Source organism: Gossypium raimondii, chromosome 11 (genome assembly GCF_025698545.1).
Source record: "Gossypium raimondii isolate GPD5lz chromosome 11, ASM2569854v1, whole genome shotgun sequence".
Lineage (NCBI taxonomy): Eukaryota > Viridiplantae > Streptophyta > Magnoliopsida > Malvales > Malvaceae > Gossypium > Gossypium raimondii.
The window spans coordinates 20,493,197-20,518,510 of NC_068575.1; the positions used below are offsets into that span (position 1 = coordinate 20,493,197).

At 32.3% G+C, this 25,314-nt stretch overlaps 1 protein-coding gene across 1 annotated transcript; it reads right to left on the reverse strand.

Annotated features, from left to right (window-relative positions):
* Positions 1-6,020: 6,020 nt before the first annotated feature.
* On the reverse strand, positions 6,021-6,449 carry LOC128034760 (uncharacterized mitochondrial protein AtMg01250-like). The gene has a single exon (XM_052623602.1). The coding sequence runs from the start codon at positions 6,447-6,449 to the stop codon at positions 6,021-6,023; it is 429 nt and encodes a 142-aa protein (XP_052479562.1).
* Between the last annotated feature and the right edge of the window lie 18,865 nt (positions 6,450-25,314).

Below are 25,314 nucleotides of genomic sequence, written 5' to 3' on the forward strand. Positions count from 1 at the left end.
CCTCATCCATTATCAATCCATCTCACTTTATTCATTTAAAAGGTTACATCAAATATCATTTAAGTATCAAAACCAATTTATTCAAAGTCTTTCAAGATAACGCAAAGTTCGGTATTTGGAGTCTTCGAAGGAATTGAGCCCTAACGTATTGGGTTTCAATTTTTCTCGTCGAATCTAAATAATCGAGAATATCCCTTTTGATTAAAACATAAATAAAAATCTCATTCTCGAGAATTCGATACTTGGTGTCCTAACGCATTGGATATGACATATTGTTCTCTCGAGACGAGGATTTTTCTAATAAATGCAAATAAATACAATATTCTATATTTAGGAATTTTGTGAAATTGACCCCTAACTTACTGGGTTTTGATTTTCTCATTTGACCCAAATAATCAGATATCCTTCTTAAAATGCGTGAATTTTTAAAAATTAAAAATGGAAAAACCTAATTTCGAAGATTGAACTGTTGCATTCTAACTTACTGAGTGTGGCAATTTATCTCCTCGAAATAAGTGAGTCTTATCATCCAATTCATTTTATTCGAATTTTCTTTTTAAAGGATTGTATTCTAAAATCTTTTCAAAATTTCGACATTAAGACATTAAACAATCAATTCGGTACCAATTTTGGGCATCACGAGGGTGCTAACCCTTCCTCGTGCGTAACCGACTCCCGAACCTGTTTTCTCAAAATTCACAAGCCTAAAATTATTTTCAAGGCGATCCGATCACACCACAATAAAAGATCGGTGGCGACTCCCATTTTCATTTTTAATAAGTCGATAACTAATTTTTTGATTTTTTAAAAAATGTTAGAAATGTTAGAATGAGCTGAATTGAACTGATTCGAATTACTTATTTGTGATAAGGACTAAATTGAAATTTGAAAATATGATATATTGTTATAATTATGCAATTGAGTTCAATTAGTGATGAATTATGTTGTCACATATGTGATTTAATGATTGGTTAATGATATTATATTGTAGCACTGAGAAATTGAGTATAATGAAATTGAAACAAGGTTGGATAATGGATATTAGTTTATAAGCTCGGTTTAAGATATGTAAAAAGATTGAATAATTAGGTGATGTAATAGGACTTGTATATTTACATGTTAAAATGCATTATAACCTTTATAATATGTTTTATTGTTCGATTATAGAAATACCACTGAGTTACTCAGTGTACGATTTTGTTTTTCGTGTATAGGTTAGGTACTATTCGGATTTTACAAGACTTAGCATCCAGAGATAATCCCAAACTCAATCATTGGTGACGTCCTTATTTTGATGTCGGCATGTACTTAGAGATTCTTCGGTTTAGAATGTTGGTTTTTATAGTAGATGGTTAGTTAAATTTTGATGTCTTTATAGCTATGTATATATACAAGGTATTTTGGTAATGATCAAATGGTTAATAACTTGAAACTTGTACTGCTTGGTAATTTCCTAACATAGTCTTGAATGAGTTGGTTACATGCTTGGCTTGATGATTAATGGTTGCTTGATTTGGTTGATACATATTATTCTTTGGTTATTTTAGTATGGACTGGGTAGTAGTTAAGTTATAATTATGCTACTACTTTGTTCGCTTTGGTAGTTTGTGTATAGATGCTAAGGTCATGATGCAAAGCAATATGAATTGGTTATATGTTTACGTGTTTAAATTTGGCATGTTTGGTCAAATCCTTATGGTTTCTTGGATTTGAATATGGAGGTGTCATTGTAGGCATGTTGGTTAGGCACTTAGGTTGATTGTTATTTGACATGATTTTGCATAATTTGATGCGTTTTGATGAAGGTATTGATTTATGCAAATGGTATGGCTTGATGCTTAAGTTTGGACAAATAAAATGGCTCGAATTTTAAGTTTCTTTAAGTGTACACGAGCTGATGCACGGCTTGGCACACTGCTGTGTGGTCTAATATTTTTAGGTCCAGGTTTCAAATGGCCTGCAACACAGTCGTGTGTACCAAGTTAGAGAGTTACACGGTCTGAGAACAGGGGCATGTAGAGTAGCCGCACGGGCGTGCGGGGTAGCCACATGGCCATGTCTGGAGGCACACAGTTTGGGCTCTGTCACACAGCTTGGCCACACGGCCGTGTGACCCCACTTTTCAAATATTTCTCATCTATTTATTTTTAATTCAAATTGATCCCTGTTCAGGCCCAATTTGTTTCAAAGCTTCCATATAGTCAATATTTACCTGAAATAGATTGATTAACGCATTTTATTATACATGTATGTAATTCTCTTAATTTGTATTTATGGTCATGATTTATAAATTGTTTGGAATTATGTGATATTTGTTTGTAACATTCTTTTGCTCGGGTTCAACAACCAGACCAGGTAAGGGGTGTTACAGCATCTTTAAATAAAGTGGGCCAAAAGAACCCAACTTGTAACACCTTGGCCGCGGTATGTGTTCCCTAAAAATTTCCCCTAGTTAGAGATGAATGACAGTGGTAAAGGATAGCATCCTTAGTTTTGGCCACACACTTTCTAATCATTTGATCTGCACACTGTTTGAATAAATATGACTCTTCTAAAGATAATTTCGTACATTATGGAGGAACTTCTTTTGGTGTTGGTTTGTCATCTCAGGCGAAATTAGCCCACTAGCCAAGAAGTTAGCAAAGGTAGCAAACCAAGGAATTTTATGTGTATGACTTACCTCAAAGATGTGTTCATACAGAAAAAAAATTCATTAATAGCAATGGGGAAATGAGTTCCCTCTTGTTGCTCCAATCTTGACAGATGATTTGTTACCTGATTATCAACCCCATTTCTATCTTGAATCTCAAGATCATATTCTTGGAGTAAAAATACCCATCAAAACAATCTTGGCTTAACATCTTTTTTTATTAGTAAATATTTAATTGTCAAATGGTCAGTGTAGGCTGTTACTTTAGTACCTACAAGATAAGAACAAAGTTTGTCAAAAGGAAAAACATAGCAAGTAGCTCTTTCTCAATTACCATGTAGTTTAACTGGGCTCCTTTCAAAGTTTGACTTTCAGAATAAATCTGATGGAATATTTTATTTCTTCACTGACCCATTACAGCTCCCACTACAAAGACGATAGCATTACACATGTCAAAAATCTAAATTTTAGTGGTGTCAAAAATGATGGTTTCGGAACCCCGTTCACCGATGGTTGAATCCGTAAATATTATTCAATAATATTTACAAGTTTATTATAGTGTTATACTAGATTTTGATTTGATGAATTTGCTAATTTGACATAGAGTTAAAGTATAAGTGGTTTACCCTAAAGTTAATGCTTTTGGAAGATGAGGTATCGGGATCTCGTTTACGTAAACATAGTACAAAAATATTTACGGATTTATTTTATAGGTAAATTGAATTATAGTCCAAAAATTTTAGCGATACGATATTTAGTTAAGGTACTAGGACTAAATCATAAAAGCTGTAAAAGTTAATCAATATTGATTTTATTAGTTAAAATGCTTAATAGATAAATGATTGAGAGTTTATGTGGAAAATTGACCCTTTACAAATGTCATGGACGATTAATGCTTTTATTTTCATTAAAATTATATGTTAATTAATTATTAAATTAATGAAATAATTAGTTTATTTTAAAAAGGAAACAAAAGTGGGCTTTTTGTACTCTATGGAAGAAAAGAAATGAAACCTTTGAACTCTTTTGAATAATTGTCTTTGCATGGTAAGTCCTTCTAGGTTGGTTTCTCGTAATTTTCATATTTTTGAGATCGTTGTAGCTTAATCTAATTAAAAGTTTTCCATTGATGATTTTTAAAGCTCTTAGTGTTTTTTTTTTGATAGAATGACTGGGTATTTATTATGAAATAAAAAATAATCCAATCAGCCCAAATCAAAGGGCCCAAGTCAAAGCAACAACAAAAAAGAACCCACCTAATTTTTCAACCTAAATAATCAGAAAATTACAACCCCCTAGAAACGTCTATTAAAAAGCTAGATAATTAAAAAGAAAGGACAAAAGCATTAAATGAAATTGAAATCAACCAAATGAAAACATGTCCCAGTCAATAATCAGAAACAGCTGGAAACCATAAAGGCTTATTGAAGAGTCATTTCCAAGGTCCCATCTGTTATGTCGATAGCTCTTTCCCACAGATTTAAACTTCATTAAGCTATCTGTTTTGGAAGCTGCTCCTTCACCCATTTCTTCAATCCAGATTTCTTTGCCAATCTTCATCCAAGGTTAAAAAATGGCGTTCCAGTTCTTCTCCTATCAGGTAAATGTTTTCTTCTTTCGCTAGAGCTTTCTTTGCTAGACCATGTGCATGTTTATTCTCTGATCTATGGATGTGCTTCAAAGTAAGATCTTGAAAAAAGGATTTCTTGTTCTGAATATCTTTTATAATGGCACTTATTACCGATTTATCTGTTGAAGTCGCATTGCTCTTCTTTATGACGGTTTTTGAGTCTCGCATAATTCTAACTGACTGAGATCCTAATGCAATCCCTAACTTCATGCCTTCTAAACATGCATATGCCTCTACTGCAAAAGGTGAGGGAACATTTCTATGGATAACCATTTTTATCACAGTAGATTTCCCCTCATATCCCAACCTATTAGTCCAGTCGCTGATTTGAAGGTTCTACTATCCAGTGCTGCATCAAATTTGATCGATATTCTTGGTACGTTTTCCTGTATTCTGTGACTCTTGCAAATTTTTTTCTCAGTTTTCTTCTCAGCATTTATTCCTTCATATTCTGCCATATGTCTTTGAATATTCGGAGCTAGACCCCTTCCTGTTGAATTTTTCCCCTCGTGAATAAGTTTGTTTCTACAAGACCTTATCAACCATAACGCGTAGCAGAAAAGCCGACACTGGTAATAGTTGTTGTTCTTGAAAACCCAGGTTAGCCACTCCCATGTATTCTAACTCGTATTCTCCATGACCCATGCTAAGTTTAATGCTTGCCACACTTCTCTTGTGAAAGGACACTCTCGGAAAACATGAAGACTCTCTTCTACTCCAGAATAACACCGTGGACAGCAGGCACTTGAACTGACCCTCCTCAAGCTGAGATTACCAAAGTGAGGGATATAATCCCATGAAATCCTCCAAATTGTAATTGTAATTGCAATTTTTGAAGGCAATTGTTGGCTCCATAATTTTTTGTAAAATTTTTTTATTTCGGTCTGTAATAAGTAGTCATTGGCTGTAGAAGCATCTTGTAATAGTTTATAGGCACTACGTACTGAAAACTCCCCAGATAGTTCTCCACTCCACACCTGAATATCCTCATGTTCAGTCTCTGCCAGAGGAATTTGTAGAATCTTCCGAGCAGTATCTTCTTGAAAGGTACTATTAATTAAGTCTGACTTCCATTTTCTGCTTGAATTGTCAATGAGATCTGAAACTAACTGTAGTTCTCTTCTGTTTGTTCTATTATGCTCAGCCACCTCCACCTTATCGATCCCCTAAATCCAGTTGTCTTCCCAGATAGAAATGCAATTACCTTTACCAACTCTCCAACCCAATCCTCTTTGGAGAAGTCCTCTTGCTGCCCAGATGCTCTTCCAGGTAAATGAAGATAAATTTCCCAACTCTGCATTTAAGAAACTAGACTGGGGGAAATATTTAGCTTTCAAAACTCTGGCTAATAAAGAATTTGGAAAATTAATGAGACGCCAACCTTGTTTAGCTAATAGCGTAATATTAAATTACTAAGATCTCGAAAACCTAAGCCATCATTTTCTTTTAGCAAACAAAGGTTTTTCCAAGTGCACCAATGAATTCCCCTTTTGCCTCCTCCTTTCTGCCACTAGAATCTTGCTATAATACTCTCCATTTCATCGCAAAGAGCTCTCAGAAATAAGAAGCATGCCATAGAATAAGTCGGAATAGCTTGCAAAATGACCTTAATAAAAATTTCTTCCCCCCTTGTGATAAAAATCTGTTGCTCCAGTTATCAATACGTTTCTTGATTCAATCCTTTAAACTCTGAAAAGCTTCTTTTTTCTTTCGCCCCATCATATTGGGTAGCCCTAAATATCATTCAGGTTCACTGGTCCTACGTACCCCCAACACATTGACCGCCTGTCTCTTATCCTCCTCCAACGTGTTTTTACTAAAGAATACCGTTGATTTGTCAAAATTTACACATTGTCCTGAGCAAACTTTGAATTCACAAAGAATATCCTTTATAATGTTTGCAACCCTCCTCATTGCCTCTCCAAACAGTATGCAATCATCAGCAAATAAAAGATGAGATACCTGCGGACCATACCTGTTCACCCGTATTCCTTTGTGACAATCTCTCTTCATTGCTAACCTCAGTAAACTCGATAAACCTTCACCACATATCAGGAATAAAAACGGGCTTAATGGGTCACCTTGTCTAAGTCCTCTGGTTGGTACAAATTTATCTCCTCTGTGCCCATTAATGACCACTGAATAAGCAACAGATGACACACATTTCATAATGGCATTTACCTAACTAAAGTCAAACCCCATTTTTTTCATAATCTCCTCTATAAAACTCCATTAAACTCTGTCATAAGCTTTGCTCATATCGAGTTTAACGGCCATAAATCCTTTTTTCCCCGTTCTTTTCTGCTTCAGTTTATGCAATATTTCATAAGCGAGTAGTACATTATCTGATATTAACCTGCCGGGCACAAAAACACTTTGCTCTTTATCAATACATTTGCCAATAACAATTCGAAATCTGTTTGCTAGTACCTTGGCTATAATTTTGTAAAGTACATTGCGTAAACTAATTGGCCTAAATTGCGTCATAGTTAATGGGTTGTTGACTTTCGGAATAAGCACTATATTTGTAGAGTTTATCGGACTAACCTCCATATTTCCGTTTAGAGTTTGTAGACAAAAATCTATGACGTCATCTCCAACAATCTGCCAACACTTTTGATAAAATAAAGCTGGAAATCCATCCTCCCCTGGTGCTTTCGTTGGTCCCATTTCAAAAACAGCATCTATAATTTCATCTCTAGAATATGATTCTGCAAGTTTTCGGTTGTCCTCCGCTTGAATGCAGTGTTCTATCCCTGATAGAATATGATCATAATTCCCCTTTCTTCTTGCCGAAAATAAATTCTAAAAATAAGTCTTCGCCACACCCTCAATGTCCTGAATGAACTCCATTTCTCTTCCCTCTTCATCTTTCAGCTTATGAATGTGATTCTTTTTCTTCCGTTGTGAGGCTTGGCTATGAAAGAAAGCAGTATTTTTGTCCCCTAATTTCAACCAATTGATTCTAGCTCTCTGTTCCCAGTAGCGTTCATCTTTCTCAATCTCAAAATTCAAATTTATTTTTGTATCAATCAATTCCGCCAAATTCTCATCACTTCTGGCTGCTTCAGTTAACTCGCCCAGTAGCTCTTAGTGTTAAATTGTTAGATTTAGTGCTTGGATATGAATAGGGACTAGTTTGTAAAGTGAAATTTGTTAGTTTTGAGTACATGCACTAAAATTATATGTGCTAGAGGGCTGTGGAAGGATGAAATTAAAAATGGATTGAAAAATGAAGCTTAAATTTGAAAGTTATAACTATTTCAGTTTTAGGGACTAAATTGAATAAAATGCAAATGTTAAGGGCATCTGAATAATGAAATTGAGCTTATATATGTTTATAATAGGATGAAATAAAAAGGGTTTAATTTAATAAATTGATTTGAATAACTGTATAGATTGAGAATCGGACCAAATCAAAATTAATTGGGGAAAAAGGCAAATTTGTTTATTAGTCCTTAAAGAATTGATCGCTTGCTATTTTGAATGTAAGTTCATACGATATGTTTGTGTTAAATTTTATTTATTTAAAATTATAATTATAGATATGTTGAATTGAGATTTTTATTTTTATGATTTGGTACAAAAGGTGAGATATGGACTAAATCATAAAGAAATGAAAATTTAACTAATAAATTGAATATAATGAATTGCAACCTAAGATTGATTAGTTTAGTTGAAACAAACCGATATGATTATGTCGATCTTCAAGATAGAGGACTAAATTTAATAGATTTTGAAATATTATATATTGTTGTAGTTGCAAAATTGGCTTTATGATAAGATGAATTATAATATTATGCATACAAATTGATAATTGATTGATGAAATGACATCATTGAATTGATAAATTGGCTTATAAATGAAATTGAGTAAATTGCTTCCCTATTATTTGTTCGAACAGAGTTGGATATAGTTGGCATGTCATAAGATAGGAAGAGTTCAGGGTTACTTTGAGTACGCGTCGATGATGCATTGGTGCCAAATTACTTTGGTTATACCGATGAGGCACTAGGTGTCAAACACATTGATGAGCGCTGGGCAAAAACTATTTACTTCAACATTGTTTGATGAGGCACTAGGTGCCAAACTGGTGTAATTGGTTGCATCCATGTATCCGTCTGAGTCCAAGTTAGGGTAATAGGGATATAAAATGTAAATTGGATAAATGATATTCAGATTTAGTTGATATAGTGATTGGATGATACATATACATTTGGTGAATGATTATACGAGCCAGGAGAGCTTATATGGAAATGTGACAAAAAAATGAATGCGATTTGGAATTTATATTATGAAATGAAATACTGATTGTAACACCCTACACTCGGCTCTACCGTTGAACTCGAGTAACATGATGCTACAACAAACATCAAAACCTACATACATGCATACATAGCCTCAATCAAGAATAATAGCTACCAAGTTTAGACATCTAAATAAAAATGTTTGTGTCTAATTTACATTATACGACATTAGAAACATTTAATTTATAACTAGGGTCTATTTATTAAAATCCCAAAGAAATCAATTTAGGTATCGATACAAAATCGCAGGTAGCGATATTTACTTAAGTGAGATATCGATACTGACAAGAAAATCGATACCATTTGAGCATTATGTTTTTCCTTTCAATTTTGAACCATAACATTTTATCGATACTTAAACTACGGTATTGGTATTTCTACCCCGAGTATTGATACTCGTGAATGGGTATCAATATCAAAACAAGCTACTATTTTTCTTGCACGTACGTTCCAACATCTAGGTATCGATATTTATGCCCTGAGTATCGACATCTCTACACAAATAAAAAAAACACAACAAAACAAAGGAAACACTCATGCTCAAACATTATGTCTTTCCAACATGCATTATTTATCACAGTATCAATCACCAAACTATTCATAAACATATTTCCAGGCAATATCAATATTCCAAAATTCCAAAAAGATCATAATAAACTAAAAATAATAATAAAGATAACCAATTGAAATTCTAACCCACATTGCCTTTATTCAAAATATCCAAAGTTTATAACACCCCCAACTCAAATGTTTATTGCCTAGCTTGGATCACTTCCTTGGCTGCACCGCTCACATAGGAAATGCTAACTGTCTACAAGGATTTAGGGAGGAGTGTGTGAGCTTAAACAAGCTTAGTGAATGTATCGGAAATTACCACAAGCATACACATAAACATAGATTAAAACAAAGGCATTCTCACGCACATTCGTAACAGGAAATATATTGCGTTCATGTTTCATTAACTCAAATATTTAGCTTTCATTTTTCATGAATTTATGTACAACATATATATATATATAATCGTTTACGATAATTTGGCCACTTGAGACTATGAAACATAAAAGTGGGCTCTATCACCACACATTGGATACACGGATCTCCAACACACCAATGACTGAAAGAGTCCAATATATCCCATAAGTGTAGCATCAAACTATCAATATCTAACACACCAACATATTCCCTTATTTCTCCAATCTGTCTCAGGCCTCAATGCCCCAAATCACAACACAAGAGTGAGTACTCACAAATCTTATGGCATGCCAATTATATCCAACGGTTTTAAGAAACCACAAGGCTAAAATATTAACCATTGCACACATTATTACTTACTGTTTTAATGCATATTATCACTACTCTTAACCATTATACACACAACACTATCACTTTCACATTGCTTGCTTACCATGTTTTTCATTGATGCACTCACAAGTGCTAACATAATGCTTCACAAGCTATAACCATATTAAATCACACACATATATATGCATAAAACAATAATTCCATATCACATGCTAACACAATCACGTATCCATAATTTTGCAAAATAAAATAAAAAGGAGTAAGTAGGCTTACACTCAGAACTTAGGATAGGGGTTTCGTGTAACCTCCCAAACTCGGTCTAGACATTATGGTCGAATCATGAAAGTCACATTGGACACTTAAGCGATGAACCTACACTATTAATAGTTGAAACCCCAAAAAAACTCTCTTTTTATAAAACCGCAGTTGCCTTTGTTAATTTTGAGAAAATGTTTATTTAATTTAAATCAACCTTTATTAATTCAAATTAGTTGGATAGGTGAAGCTTTAGAAAAACCTCTCTGCACATCACTATTAAGAAAAATACTTTACTTAATTTGTTTGCAGTGGAAAAGCATTTAATAACCCAATTATAAAATTAACCAAATATCATGCTTAGTCTAATTTTAATATATCGCAATGTATCCACCCTAAATATGAAAATCATGCATGCATGAAAATCACCAAAACAAAAACAGTCCCGAACCACAGTTTTAAATGATTTTACAGTCCAAAAACTGAATAATAATATAATAGAAAACTAAATAAATAAAATCATAATGGTGTTTCGAGTTCGAATTCTGTTGTACGTCTGCATGTCAATTTCGATCCTAAGTTCATTCATTACTTGAGAAGTTGAAGTAATGGGGTCAGCTTAACAAGCTCAGTGTGAGCTTAATATGCCGCATACATACAAGCATACATACATACAAGCATTTCTCATTGAAGCAAATAACATAATCTATATCAATCGTAACATTCTTATGTAACAGGATCATGACATAATGGACATGAGAGTCCTACCCATACCATCCTCTACACACCATGAGTTCCCTAGAACTCGTATGCCAAACTCCAACTTATATGAGCAAGGCTCGATGTGGTAGAAACCACCGCATAACATAAATGCAGAAAATTTGTTGAATAACATATAATGCGATAAAATCGCCAATCCCCTCAATACTCCAGGTGTAGTGCACTGATTACGTATAAATGTGGACTTAATATGCCTCCAAAACTCCAAAGAACTCCTCCATCATCCACATAATCCAACCCCATGCACATACAATATGTCATACTATCTCAGACATAGCCATAAATCAATATTTTTCACACTTAGTTGGCATTTTCAATACATGCCCTCAATTATCACATACTTTCAGAATATAGAATCAATAATCCAACTTTCAAACTACCATAAAGATGGTATTATTCCCAAAACACAATTTCATGTACTTTCATTTTTTTCTGTGTGCATGTACAACAGTCTTTCAAACATATCATAGCAATTCACTTGTACGAATACATCATGCATAAGCCTTATGTTCATTCAGAAACATGCCATGCATACAACCAATCATACATTAAATTTACTAAACATTCATGACAATGTCAATCATTCAATCAAACTAGTAATAATGCTACCATGCCAATAGTTAGGGCTCAAACGTACCTAATTCAACCACTTACAAATTTAATTTCTTAGCTATTAAACCAAGCTCAGTCAGCAAGTTAAACAATAAATTTAATTATAATATTTATTATTATCAAACAAGTTATTGAGTTTAGGTCTCACACCTTATTTACGCTCTTTTGCAGCACATTAGCGAATCTTACAATTTCTTTAATAAACTTAAAATGGATATAAATTAATTAAATTAAAAGAAATTAGTATATAACTCAATAATTAAACCTTTATACATCCCCTAAACACCCATTTATCGGTTCAATACAATCACCACAATTACCACTATTTTTTGAATCCAAACTAGTTAGATTTCTTCCACTGTTTTGATGTGAATCGTAGTGCGAACGAATTTCAGTTTTACTGTTGATTTGGAGCCTTCGAGTTAGCACCTAACACATTTAAATAATAGAAAATCGGTAGCTGATCTTGATTAAAATTCTTCATTTAATCAACCCATAACCCTTTTTCCCAAAATCTATGTCAAAACAACAAACTAGTTTATGATTACCCACACTTACGCTTCCTAAATTGTCAGATCCGATTTGCCGATTGGTCAAGAAAAATTTTTCCTAATTAAAACCTGTAACATCTTGATTTTGGGCCTAGTCGAAACAGTGGTTTCGGGACCACAAATCCGATGAGAAAAAAATTTATTTTATTATATTTTTATGGTCAACGATTTCACAAAATGATTTTTTGAAAATTTCATTCGAAAATTTCGACGTTTGGGCACTCAATTTAGTTAAAAAAACTAAATTGTAAAAAGTGCAAAAGTTGATTCTACATGTTAGAGGTGTCCAATTGTTATGAAATTTTAAATTGGAGGTCCTTATATGGTAATTAGACCATTGGTTAAGTTGGTAGACAAAAATGGACATGGTTAGGCATGTTTCCAAAGTATTTCATTAAGGGCATTTTGGTCATTTAGTTATTAAAATGAATTAAAAACAAAATTAAAAGCCAATTTTTGTCCATCTTCAACCCCATGGCCGAATTTCACAAGGGGAAACCATGGCTAGGGTTTTTCAAGCTTCCAAGCTCAATTTTAAGTCTGTTCTAGCCCCGTTTTTAATGTTCTTTACGTTTTAGGCGTCCTCGTAACTTGATTTAGCTTATTCTAGCAATAATTTAACCTAGGGTTCATATTTGGAAAAATACCCATAGGTGAAATGTGTTTATTTTGATGTTTTATGGTAGATTATGAAGCTTGAAATTATGTTAAGCAACTTTTGCTAAGTGATTTTAAGTGAAAACGTGTAAATTGACATAATCGGTAAAAATACCTAATGTTCATAAGTAAGTGTTAGAGTGGGAATTTGATGTTTCCATAGAAGGAAAAAATGTTCAGCGTGTCATAAAACATAAGAATAAGGGATTAAGTTTAATTTCCGAGCTTTGGGACAAAAGTGTAAATATGTAAAAGTTTAGGGGCAAAAACGTAATTTTGTCAAAGTTCGAGTTAAGGACTGTTTTGATGAATGTGAATATTAAATAAGCTAAATTTTCTATTATAGATCAAGAAGAACAAAATCCAAAGTTAGACCGGGGAAAGAAAAAGGTTGAGGACTAAAGTGCTAGATTTGATCATTTTTTGTATCGAGGTAAGTTTACGGTAAATAAATACAATATTTTGATAATTATTATTAATGTTGTTATTTTTTAGCAATTATGTATTTATTTCATGAAAATATCTAATGCTAACTCAAGTATGAGATGATAGAGAATCAGTGTTAAAAGGCCCCGTTGAAACTTAAGGAATGTATTAGATACAAATGTCATGACATTTGGGTAAAGAGATCTCATGTAAGACCATGTTTGGGACATGGCATTGGCATCATTGAGATTATGAGAGGTCCCATGTAAGACCATGTCTGGGACATAGTGTTGACACCGAGATGAGAGGTCCCTCGTAAGACCATGTTTGGGACATGGCATGGACACCTATACGAGAACTCCCATGTAAGACCATATCTGGGATATGGCATTGGCAGTACAAGAAACATCTCATGTAAGACTATGTCTGGGACACTTTGGCATGTTATATTCAGACAGGAGACCCGAGTAAATAGAAGATGTTAAATGAAAGTTCAGGTAAAATCCTAATAGACAAGTTCAGGCGAGTTAATAAGATTAAGAGTATCTCAGTTATCAGTAGAGAAAAGAAATTTCAGCAACGAAGGAGTAAGTTAAGCAAGCAAGTAAGTAAAATAGTAAGAGAGTAAGTAAAGAAGAAAGTAAAGATCTTAATGCTTAATGAAAATTTATGAATATAATTGTTTATGATCAATGTTGTTATTTATTTACTTGTAAACTTACTAAGCTTTACCTTACTTCTTTTATTTCTTTTCTTTCATATAGTATTATCAAACATAGTCGGGATCTTGAAGGCGTGGGAGGCGTTCACACTATCAACCACCACAACTCGGTATTTTAAGGCGATAAATGTTTTGAGCTATGGCATGTATAGGGACTTGGTCATTTCGATTGTATATTCTTAAGATATGACCAAAAGATGATATGTAAATATTTGATGATGAATAGTTATTAAAATGGCTAAGTATGAAGGTGATTGTTGTCATAAATGTCTAGGTGATAAATTATGCATAGAAATCATGAAAAAGTAAAAATTGGTAGTGAATCAGTTTTGAGACAGCAGTAGTGACGTGATTTTGAAAAATCACCAAGGATAGTAGAAAATGAATTAGAGGGTGGATGAGATATAAAATTAAAGCTTATTGAGTCTATTTTCATAGAAAAATAGTGTTGTAGACAAAGGAATTATGTATTCTAAGATATTTTCATTTTAGTTAGACAAGGTCAAAGTGGTTTTTGGAATCCCCTATTCTGACTTTGGAAAATCATTAAAAATTGTAAAAAAATAGTTATGAGTTTTAATTTATATGTCTAGATTTCTTATTGAGTCTATTTTCTGTAGAAATAAGTGAGAACACCATATGAAGTCTGTACAATGATATAATTAAATTTTAGTGACGAGAGTTCAGGACAACCGATCAGTGAAATAGGGGAGACTTTAACTAATAAATTTTAACTAATAAACTGTACTAATTGACTGAACCAAAAATTCTGAAAAATTTATGGTAAAAATATATATAAGTCTAGTTTCAGGGAAAATTTACAAATCTAAATTTCAAGTTTCATAGCTCGACTTATAATTGATTTAGTGACTGCTGCATAGGTGGACAACCTTATTATCACTACACCAAAACAGGCTTTTAGCGGCATTTTTAGTAGCGTTTGGACAAAAAACGCCGCTAAAAATCGAGCATTAGCGGCGCTTTAGACAAAACGCCGCTAAAGATCGAGCATTAGCGGCGTTTTCAGGAAAGCGCCGCTAAAAATGAGCATTAGCGGCGTTTTTACAAAAAACGCCGCAAAAAACCTAAGCCCAACGACATCGTTTTCGAACCTTTCGGGGCTTTAGTGGCGTTTTTAAAAAAGCGCCGCTAATGCTCAGGGCTTTAGCGGCGTTTTTGGGGAAGCGCCGCTAATGTTCAGGGCTTTAACGGCGTTTTTGGAAAAGCGCCGCTAATACTCAGGTCTTTAGCGGCGTTTTTGGAAAAGCGCCGCTAATGCTCAAGGCTTTAGCGGCGTTTTTGGGGAAGCGCCGCTAATGCTCAGGGCTTTAGCGGCGTTTTTAAAAAGCGCCACAAAAATATTTTATCTGTCTATTTACTATTTAATATGTTTATTTATATTAATTAAAATTCAATTTATTTTTAATTGAATATTTGTTAAAAATGGATAAATTTGAAATGATGACACGTAGAAATAATTTGAAATAAAAAATAGAAAAATATTTGTTAAAAATGGAAAAATTAAAATACTATTATTTAAAATAATTTTAAATTTTTTGGGTACATGATGATTGATTTTAATTTATATATTAAATAATTTCATATATAATTGTAAAAGATACGATCGTATTAATTTTAAAATGTTTAATTAATTATCATTATAGTTTAGGGTTTAATATATATGGTTTAGGGTATATGGTTTGGGGTATATGATTAATTTAGGATTTAAGGTCGGTTTAGGAGTTACAATTTTAAGGTTTATAGATTATGAAATTAGGGATTAGGGATTAGGGTTTTTGGTTTAAGGGTTGTGATTTAGGGGTTAGGGGTTAGAGATTAAGATTTAGGGATTTGAGGTTTATGGATTCGGTGTTAGGTTAAGGTTTATGGTTTAGATTAATTAGTGTATTTTAATTTATATTAAATAAGGTTTATGGGTTAGGGTTTAGATTAATTAGTGTTTTTTAATTTATATATTAAATAAGGTTTAGGGGTTAGTAGTTAGGGGTTAGGGGTTAGAGGTTAAGAGTTACTAATTTAGGTTTTAGAGATTCAAGGTCGGGTTAGGGTTTAATGTTTAGATTAACTAGTATTTTTTAATTTATATATTAATTAAGTTATTATATAATTGTAAAAGAGGGTTAGGGGTTAAAGGTTAGAGGTTTAAGTGTTAGATTAATTGGTGTTTTTAATTTATATATTAAATAATTTATTATATAATTGTAAAAGAGATAATATTGATTTTAATATATTAAAATTATGATTATAGTTTAAATTGTTTAAGAGATAATAAATCAATTTTATATATATTAAATGATTTAGGATTTAAGGTTTATTTTAGATTTGTTAAATGATGAAAATTTATACAATTAATTAATGTTTTTATATTTTGGATAGGACCAAATTATAACAAATAAAATGAAATACAAAAACTAAAATCATTTCACATCGAACATCTAGCAAAATAGTTATATTTTAGCTAGGAAGAAATATCTCTAATAAAATGGAGATTAGATCGAAAATGAATAATATAAAATCATGATTAACGTCTCAATTTTTAATAGAAATTTGATATGTGAGAGATTAATTGCTTACATTAGATAATTTTGATTTAATAATTAATTACTGACCATTTAATATTTTTTATTATTAAAATATATGATATTTATTTTGAGAGTAAAATTTAATTTATAAAAAATAATAAATATTTTATCAAATTAGTTGACTAAAAAATTTTTAACAGACAAAATAAAAAATTTTTAACAGACAAAATAAAAAAATTTTAGTAGAGCAAAATAACGTCGTTTTGTTTAAAATAAAATAAAGCAATAGCGGCGTTTTTTTTTAAAACTCCGCAAAAATCATTTTACTTTAATAAATGGCGCCATTTTACCCTAAATTTTTCCCCGTGAAATCCCTAATCTTACTATCCCTATTGTCCTTTCCCCTATCCCTTTCTCTCTTTCATCTTCACCTGACCCTATCAAAGGAACCCAGCTTTCCATCTCGCTACTAGACGATAATGTTTTGAACTCCTTCTTCATCGTTTTCTCTACTTCCCCTTCTTCTTCTGCTCTCCAATGGCTATCACCGCCGCAAACGTTTAACAAAAAAAAAACAGCCTTTTATTCATACCCAATGCCAGTGTATCCACGCGCGTTCCATTTTCCCATGTCAAGACACTTCAGCGGTGCTCAATGTCCCTCGGAATGCTTTCCTTTTTCTTCAGGTTTCATAGCTACCTGCAATGCTTTCCATTTTCTTCTTCCTAATCTCGATATATACTATTTATAAGAAAATCTATTTTTATACGCTCCATGTTCTACAAAACCTTCACTAGTATTTTGAAACAGTTGAATGAATGAAAGAAATGACGCATATAAAGGGAAAAAGCTCTCGCCTGCTGTTTGTAGAGATAAGCACACTTGCAGACATTTATGCACATATATATTCACGTGTTTGTATTTTTCTGCTTTTTTAAAATATGTCTTGGTCTACAGGAGAAAAGGGCATTGGTCCTAAAACTGGAAAGCCGTTGCACTACAAGGGTTCCTTTTTCCATCGAGTCATGAAAGGTTCCCTGGCCCAGGTTTGTTGTTTTATCTTACTTCTAATCGGGATTTTCCACTAGCTGTTTCTTGTAGAACATGGCTTAGAAGTGGAATGTCGTTTAGTCAATTACTATTGTTTATGCTGTAGGAAACAGGGCTGATGGTCCACAACATTGTTATTTCATGTGGGGTTTTTCCAAGAACCAAAATTAAACTATATTTTATGACTAATACGTAATTACTATAACAACTTATAGTAAACTTCCTTGTTGAATTCCATAAATTCACAGGTACAACTCAAATGAGTGATATTTCTTTCATTTGTTTATGGTATGTTATGCTTTTGTCTTTGAACTTTAAAACCTTGAAGTTTCAACTTGTTTCTTCCTAGTTAATATAAGTTGCTTTTAGATCCTTCACACTACTTTGCCAGCAAATAAATATAGGTTAATGTTGCTAATTTTGAGTGATTTACGCTCTAGACATTTTATAATTAGAAAAAGAGTTTGGTATTTTGTTTAATGCAGTTTTCTTTGATACTTTTCTACTACCTGCTAACATGGTTAATATATTTATTAGCTTCACCGATCTTTTTCTGTGGTTCGGTATCTAGATGCTTTCATTTCTTAACCATGAAACATGAAGCAATTTTTAAATGTTAACAACAATATAACGACACAGCTTGTAAAGATATAAAAAACAATATTAAATGACAGAAAAGAAAATTAATATAAGAATTACCAAATGGAAATATTCTTATTTGAAGGTGAGAGTCACCAGCATGGGGTGGGATATTCTTATTTGTTTGTGTTAGGACATAGATGGATGGTGCCTATTTCAATGTTAAATTTCTCATTTGTTTACTTCATCGAGGCGATGTTACGTCTTGGCTGTAACTTGTAACCATTTATTGTCTTGTAGATGGTTTATCTATATGTTCTCGATTTGTGCGGATACATGTTTCTTGGATTGTGGCTTATGACAGCTTGGGAGTTATATTTATTACTTACATTATGAAGTTCCCATGTGTTAGTTATCAATTTTAAAACTTCTAAAGTTCATTTTCGGTTATTATCTGTAATTTGTGTTTGTGAATCATATTTTCTTTCCTGTTTAGTCATGCAATTGAATTGTTGACTGTGACACGTTCCATGCATAAATTACGTATTTTCTTAGCATTAGTTGTTAATGTTCCTTGTTAAAAAATTAAATAGTTTAGACAATCATTAGAAAGAATGCCTATTTGTGACACATGGAAGAGCTATGATTGAGATTGTTTGTTAGTATAGTTCAACCTGCAGCTAAAGTTGCACATAATTGTTTGTTATATATTTTTTTGAGCCTTAATGCTATATATATTTTTTATTTTTAACATCTCTATTGTTTACCAAGTTTTTTGGTTTATCTGATCATTTGGTTTTGCATCCTTTAGATATTGAAGGTGTAGTGGATGATTCAATCTCTTCAAGATGGAAAAGCCAAGGCTTAGCACTTTTTCAAGTAGAGTGTTACTTAATGTTGTATTCCATGGTCGTTTATCTTAGTCGGAACTTGAATTAGGTGTTATTGAAATAGGGTTTTGTAGCTACCTTGTGTACTAGTTTATTTAATTATGATTGTTAATTATGTTTTGTAGTTTCTTTTATATTTGGCCGAGTTAATATAGATCAGATGAGCTGTGAGGTAGATTGCTTATTTATTTAAACATAATATTTTAATTCTAAATTTAAATTTATTAATTTTTATATTTACCTTTAAAGTTAAAATTTTAATAGAAAATTTAATTTAATTAATTTTTTTATCCTTAAAATTATATAGTTTAAAGTTTAAATTTCACAAATAAAATAAAATAAAATATTTATTATAGAAATAAATATTATTTCATTAATTTTTTTAAAAGTTATGCTTTTAGTGGCGTTTGTGAAAATGCGTCGCTAAAAGTCAATGTTATAGCGGCGTTTTTAGTAGAAGCGCCGCTAAAGGTCATGAGCTTTAGCGGCGTTTGTAGGAAAAGCGTCGCTAAAGGTCTTGTTCTTTAACGGCGTTTTTGAGAAAAGCGTCGCTAAAGGTCTTGTTCTTTAGCGGCGTTTTTGGGAAAAGCGCCGCTAAAGGTATTGGTCTTTAGCGGCGTTTCTGCGAAAAGCGCCGCTAAAGGTCCAAGTCTTTAGCGGCGTTTCTGGGAAAAGAGCCGCTAAAGGTCCTGGTCTTTAGCGGCGTTTGTGGGATAAGCGCCGCTAAAGTTAGCGACACAGTCTTTAGCGGCGTTTTTTCCGGCGCTTATCAAAGCGCCGCAAATACTTTTAGCGGCGCTTTTTAGCGCCGCTAAAGGCCTAAAAAAGCGCCGCTAAAAGCCTGTTTTGGTGTAGTGTATGAATAGTGAAATAACTTTTAAAAAGTAAATTTTTATGCCCCGAGCTTTTAAGTTAAGTTAAGTCAAGTAACGCCTCATGCTCGACTCCGAAAACGGTCTCGGGTAAGGGGTGTTACAAAACCTATTTCAAGGATGATTAGGAGGGGTTCAAGAACCCAAAATCATGCTAGGAAAAATGGGAAATAATTAATGAAAAACATCCCCCTTTTATTTATCAAGATTTAACAAGAAAACGAGAGAGAAAGAAGATGGAATTGATTAAAAAGTTGGAAAAAAATCCATTAAATCCTTCAAAATCCCCCATATTCCAAATACAAAAATTTAAGTTTTTATTTATCAAGATTTAACAAGAAAACCAGAGAGAAAGAGATCTTACACAAGTTAGATGCTATGGGCGGCAATGGCACTTCTTCGCAACGATAGGAATTGAACTTGGAGACTCAAGATTTTAGATTTGGGGCTGCTTTTATTAGAGAAAAGTGATAGCAATATGATGGAATAGATGATGCAAAATCTTGTTGCAAAAAGAAAAGAAAAAAATATTATAAAACTAGGTGTTATGGGTGACAACAACAATGGAGGAAGAAAGAAAAATTGAAGATAAAAGAAGAGAGAAGAGGGGAGGAACGACTAGGGTGAGGATATATAGAATAAAGGTTGGTTATTTTGTGTAAAATTAACATTTATACCTATGGTTACAAGGTATGGATGGCACAAATATTTAAAATAAGGGATTTTGTAAAACTTTTAATTATTTTTCAATGAAAAAGATTTGAGCTTAGGACCTCCAATTAAATTTCATGCTTACACATTTAACAACTAACCACTTAATTAACTCCTTATCTTTGATAAAATTATACATTCTCATTAAGCTAAATTTTGGGATGTTACATTTAGACTACTTCTAAGCTCTCATTTAACACTATGAATCATGCCTACAAGCAGAGACTCCAAAACACTGACCAATCATGTTTTCGCTTGTTTGCTGAACGTTCAAACTAGCTTTTCCTTTCCTTTCGCCTTGCTCGTAAAGGGTTCCAATGATTCTAAATATTCTCACATATTAACCACACAACATATACAAACAATTAACAGCCAAAACACATATTAACTCGAACAAAAACGCAGGTTAAAACCAACTCTTCTTAGAACCAAAATTTTTTACTCGCTTAGCCGAAACTCAGATTTCTTAATCTGAACTTATTCTTATTACTTATAATCAATTCTAATCGTCTAATTTTTCATCTAAGAATGATTTTCAACCGTTAAAACATCCAGAACTCTTCAGATTTCTGGTTTTGGAAAATTTCGACATTTATGGCTATTTTCAATGAAAACCCAATATAATCTTCAAATCCCTTAGCAAAAGTTTAAAAAAAGTTTAAAAATATTCTAATCTCATCGAAACAAGTTGAAAAACACATCGAAAATATAGTTTCATTAAAAAATCTAAATTCTACAATTAACGACCCCAATTTCAGCTAAAATACGAAATGCTTGATTCAACGGATTAAAACTTGATTGAAAGACTAGTTTGCATTAAAATATAATAAAAAATAAAACCTTACCTTGATTGAGGAGAAAAATGAATGGTTGATTGAAATCTGAGAAAAACCCACAAAATGAATAGTAATGAAATTAATGGTGTTGTTGATGCTTCTCTTAGAATTTGGAAAAGATTTGGTGTGTGAAAGATGATAGAAATCAAAAGGTTTGGTGAAATAAATATCAAAATTTGTGATTAAGGTTTTGGGGGTTTCAATTCACAGCAAAAAGAAGTAAGGGGAAAAGGGTGTCGTGCGTCTACTGTAGGTGAAGGGGGAAATAGGTTAATTTTAAAATTTTGATATATTTGCCTTTGAGCTTTTCTCAACTTAAAATCTTTTACAAAACAGTCCTCTTTTTAAATCAAAAGTCTTTTTCTCATTTCTTTCATAAATCAATTTTATTTTCAAAAGCCATTTGATGAAGATGTTTTCCAGTTACCAAATCCTGAATTACCGAACCCAATTTTGGCCAAAATTTCCAAAACTAACCTCGAAACCTTTAGACCAAATTTTTAGGTGTGACAGTAATTGACATTAAATTAGAATTGGATGTATATTTGATAAATAGATAGAATTTATATGATATGAGAATGATGTTCATATAGCTAATATTGAATTGGGTTGAGAAGGTATTAAATGTGATATTAAGTGATTTGGTTTATTTCATATTTGATTTGCTTTATGATGTGGTTAAATGTTAACTCACCTTTTTTATATTTGATTTGTCATGCTAGGAAAAAATTATTGAGTTAAATAGTATGTAGTGTTTACTTGTAAACGGAGGTAAGTTATTTGGTTTAATGCCTATGAACTTACTAAGAATTCGAAATGCTTATTTTGTTCCTTTTTTGCTTTTATAGTGGTCATTTTGTGGAATGTGTCGATCAAATCACCTTGGAACACACACTAACCAACTTCTGTCTCAATAGACTTTTAATCATTTCTAGACTCAGTTATGTGGCATGTGTTGGAAAATCAGGTTTGAAAAATGCATCGAAAAATAAATTTAAGGGAAAACCAAAGTTTGAAAAAAAATTTTCCAAAACTAGATCTTGGTTGTGATATCTAAAGTAATAAACACTTGATCAAAATTTACCTTTTCAATTCATCTAGGATGAACGCTTCGATCGAATAGTCTTCTCTGCTATCCTCAAGCTTACATTTGTCGAGTGTGGGCTCATTTTGAATCAGAAAACCTTTTACAAAAATTTCCAGTGGGGTAATTTCATAATTTCTCTAAAATTTTAGACCATGTTGTAAATAAGAAAAATATCTCTAGAAATTTTCTGAAATAATTTCTTCAGAGAATTTTCTCTCTACAACTTTCTCTTGAATCCATGTGTCTCGAATAATGACCCATGACTCTGTTTATATATGGAGAGTTTAGAGAGTTCAACTATGATTAAACTTAATCACTTTAATATTAAATTAATATAATATTTATTTACAAGTTAAACATTAAATTAAATTTAATATTAAAATAATCAATTTAATATTAAATTAATAAATTAATATTAATATCAGTATTAAATTTAATTTAATACTAGATTTATTAAAACAATATTATTTTTGGAATAGTTAATCTGAAATCAAATTCTCTGGTAGAGTCCTAGTAGGAGTTTAATTCTTCCACTACTCAACCACCGAAGACCCACTGTCGTCGACCATTTGTCGGCCATCAAAATGTCATCATCGCAATTGCCGACACCTCGACCCGGATCAATTCGAGACAGTGGCGACCCAGTCGATCTGGTCCAGCCACCGATTGGACCGTTGGCCTGGTTTCACATACCAGACTCGATTCGACCAATTTTTGAGTCTCAATCTCGGTTTTGGGCTCCCGAACCCAATTTACGATTTCAAGTCCAACTTTCAAGTTCAATTACCCATTGGACCAATTGTCTAACTTGAAATTTAATTTCCAAAAATATCATATTAAATTTAATTAATTTGATTAATTTAATTTTACTTTATCAAAATTAATTTTCCCAAAAATCACTTAGATTTTCTAAATTATTTTTTTAAGAAAATTCTTTAATCAAATTCTCTAGTTGAACAATTCTTAAGATTGTCTAATTTAGTTCCACATCGGATAAATCGACTCAATTAAATTATTTCCAAAGTCGTAGAATTTTCTTCTGATTTAAATACAGTCCGATTGAAAGTTTGTTGAGCTACTGGAGGGACTAATCGGACATATACAATTAGTCTCTAGCAATTGCAATTATGCCCAGAAGCATCATTTCGATAATTCGCAATTACTTAATCATGGAGTCAGTTCACAAGAAGCACCATGATTGAAAACTCCTTAGCGTATACTCTTTACAAAAGTAACTCATCCAACTGTTTTGTCCAATTACCTTGTCATGTGTGTGTTACCCTCATAAGATATCCTAGATTCCTTTGAGTTAAATCCGTTTACTCAATACAATCATATTTTATCTCATTGTCATCATTGTGTCTTCTTAATAATTAATATGATCACTATCAACAAATAACTGTAATAAATTGCTCGATCAAGAACAAGAAACCCGTAGCCACGTTCCATATTTATCAATCCACATAATGTTAATGAGAGGATATCTTTAACTCTTTAGTTTAGCTATGAATTCCACTATTACTAGAAAAGTCATGCCATACACAAGTCATGTACCCAACATACCGACTATCGGTTTGATCATCTTTAGAGCATAAGCCTCCACTTATATCAAAGCACATCTGTCACGTACGCATGGCCAGTGACTAAATCAGGATTTAGGTAAATCACACCATGAATGTCACAAGTGGAGTAATTCACAAACAGATTTAGAATTAATTCATCTTGGGTTTAGTCCAATTATCATTCTGCAAATAAATACATCTATATCTTTACCCATGGAGTCAACTGCTCTGATAGCCAAGACTAGTCATCTCCTCAATTGGAATTATAGACAACATAATAATCCTTCTAAGTATTTGAATCAAATGCTCACTTTAATTCTTTTACAAGATTACAAACTCATTTAGATTATCTACCGAAGTAAGTTGTCTTTCTTGCAATGCATACGTTCTTACAGTGCCACTTATCATCAGTTTAAACTTACACAATCAATAAGCTAATATTTTATTGTCACAATTTTGCTATGCATGCAAAATATGAAAGATAGAAGTACAAAAGACATAATAGTGAAATGTGAAATTAACTTTATTTATTCATCGTTTAAATAAATAGAAAACAGTTACATGTTTACTACAATATGGGCACATTTCCCAACAGCATGTACATAGGTTGATATGTATAAGTTTTTTACATGATTGATAATAGCCTTAAAGGCTTGTAGATTATGTTTACATGTTTGCATCTCAATATATATATGTGTATAAGTGATGAAAGTCAATGGTTTGTTTATTCTTGAGAATGGTTTGATGCATAAGTGATTAGTATAGAAATGAATGGGTAAGAAATGTGTGCATGATTTCAATGATATAAAAGGTATAATGGAGATTTCATTTGTGTACTAAATGAGGTGCATTTGTAAGATGATTTGTATGGTATAAAGTGTTTTTGTTGAAGGGTCATTTGGTGCCAATATGGCATGACAATTGGTGTTGATGGTGGATGTTAAATGAATGTTTTGCATATGTGAGAAGGTTCAGTAATGTGTAGTGAATAACATAAATGGTATTAATTGAGTTGAATAAATTGTAATGTTTTGAAATTCTTGGTTTGTAATGGTGTCATTGAGGTATATTGGTTAGTGATTTAGGAGATTGATATATGTTTGTTTTACCTTGTTTTGGAAATGTTTTGAGCAAGTTTTTGAATTTGTCAAAATGTGTGAAATACACAGGCTGGAGGCACGGTCGTGTGAAGGTTGTAAAACGTTACCATTTTTTGTCCACACTGTTCCCAATTGTTATATGGTATGGCCACACAGTCCTGTCACTACTGGAGGGCATGGTCATTTTTCTGCC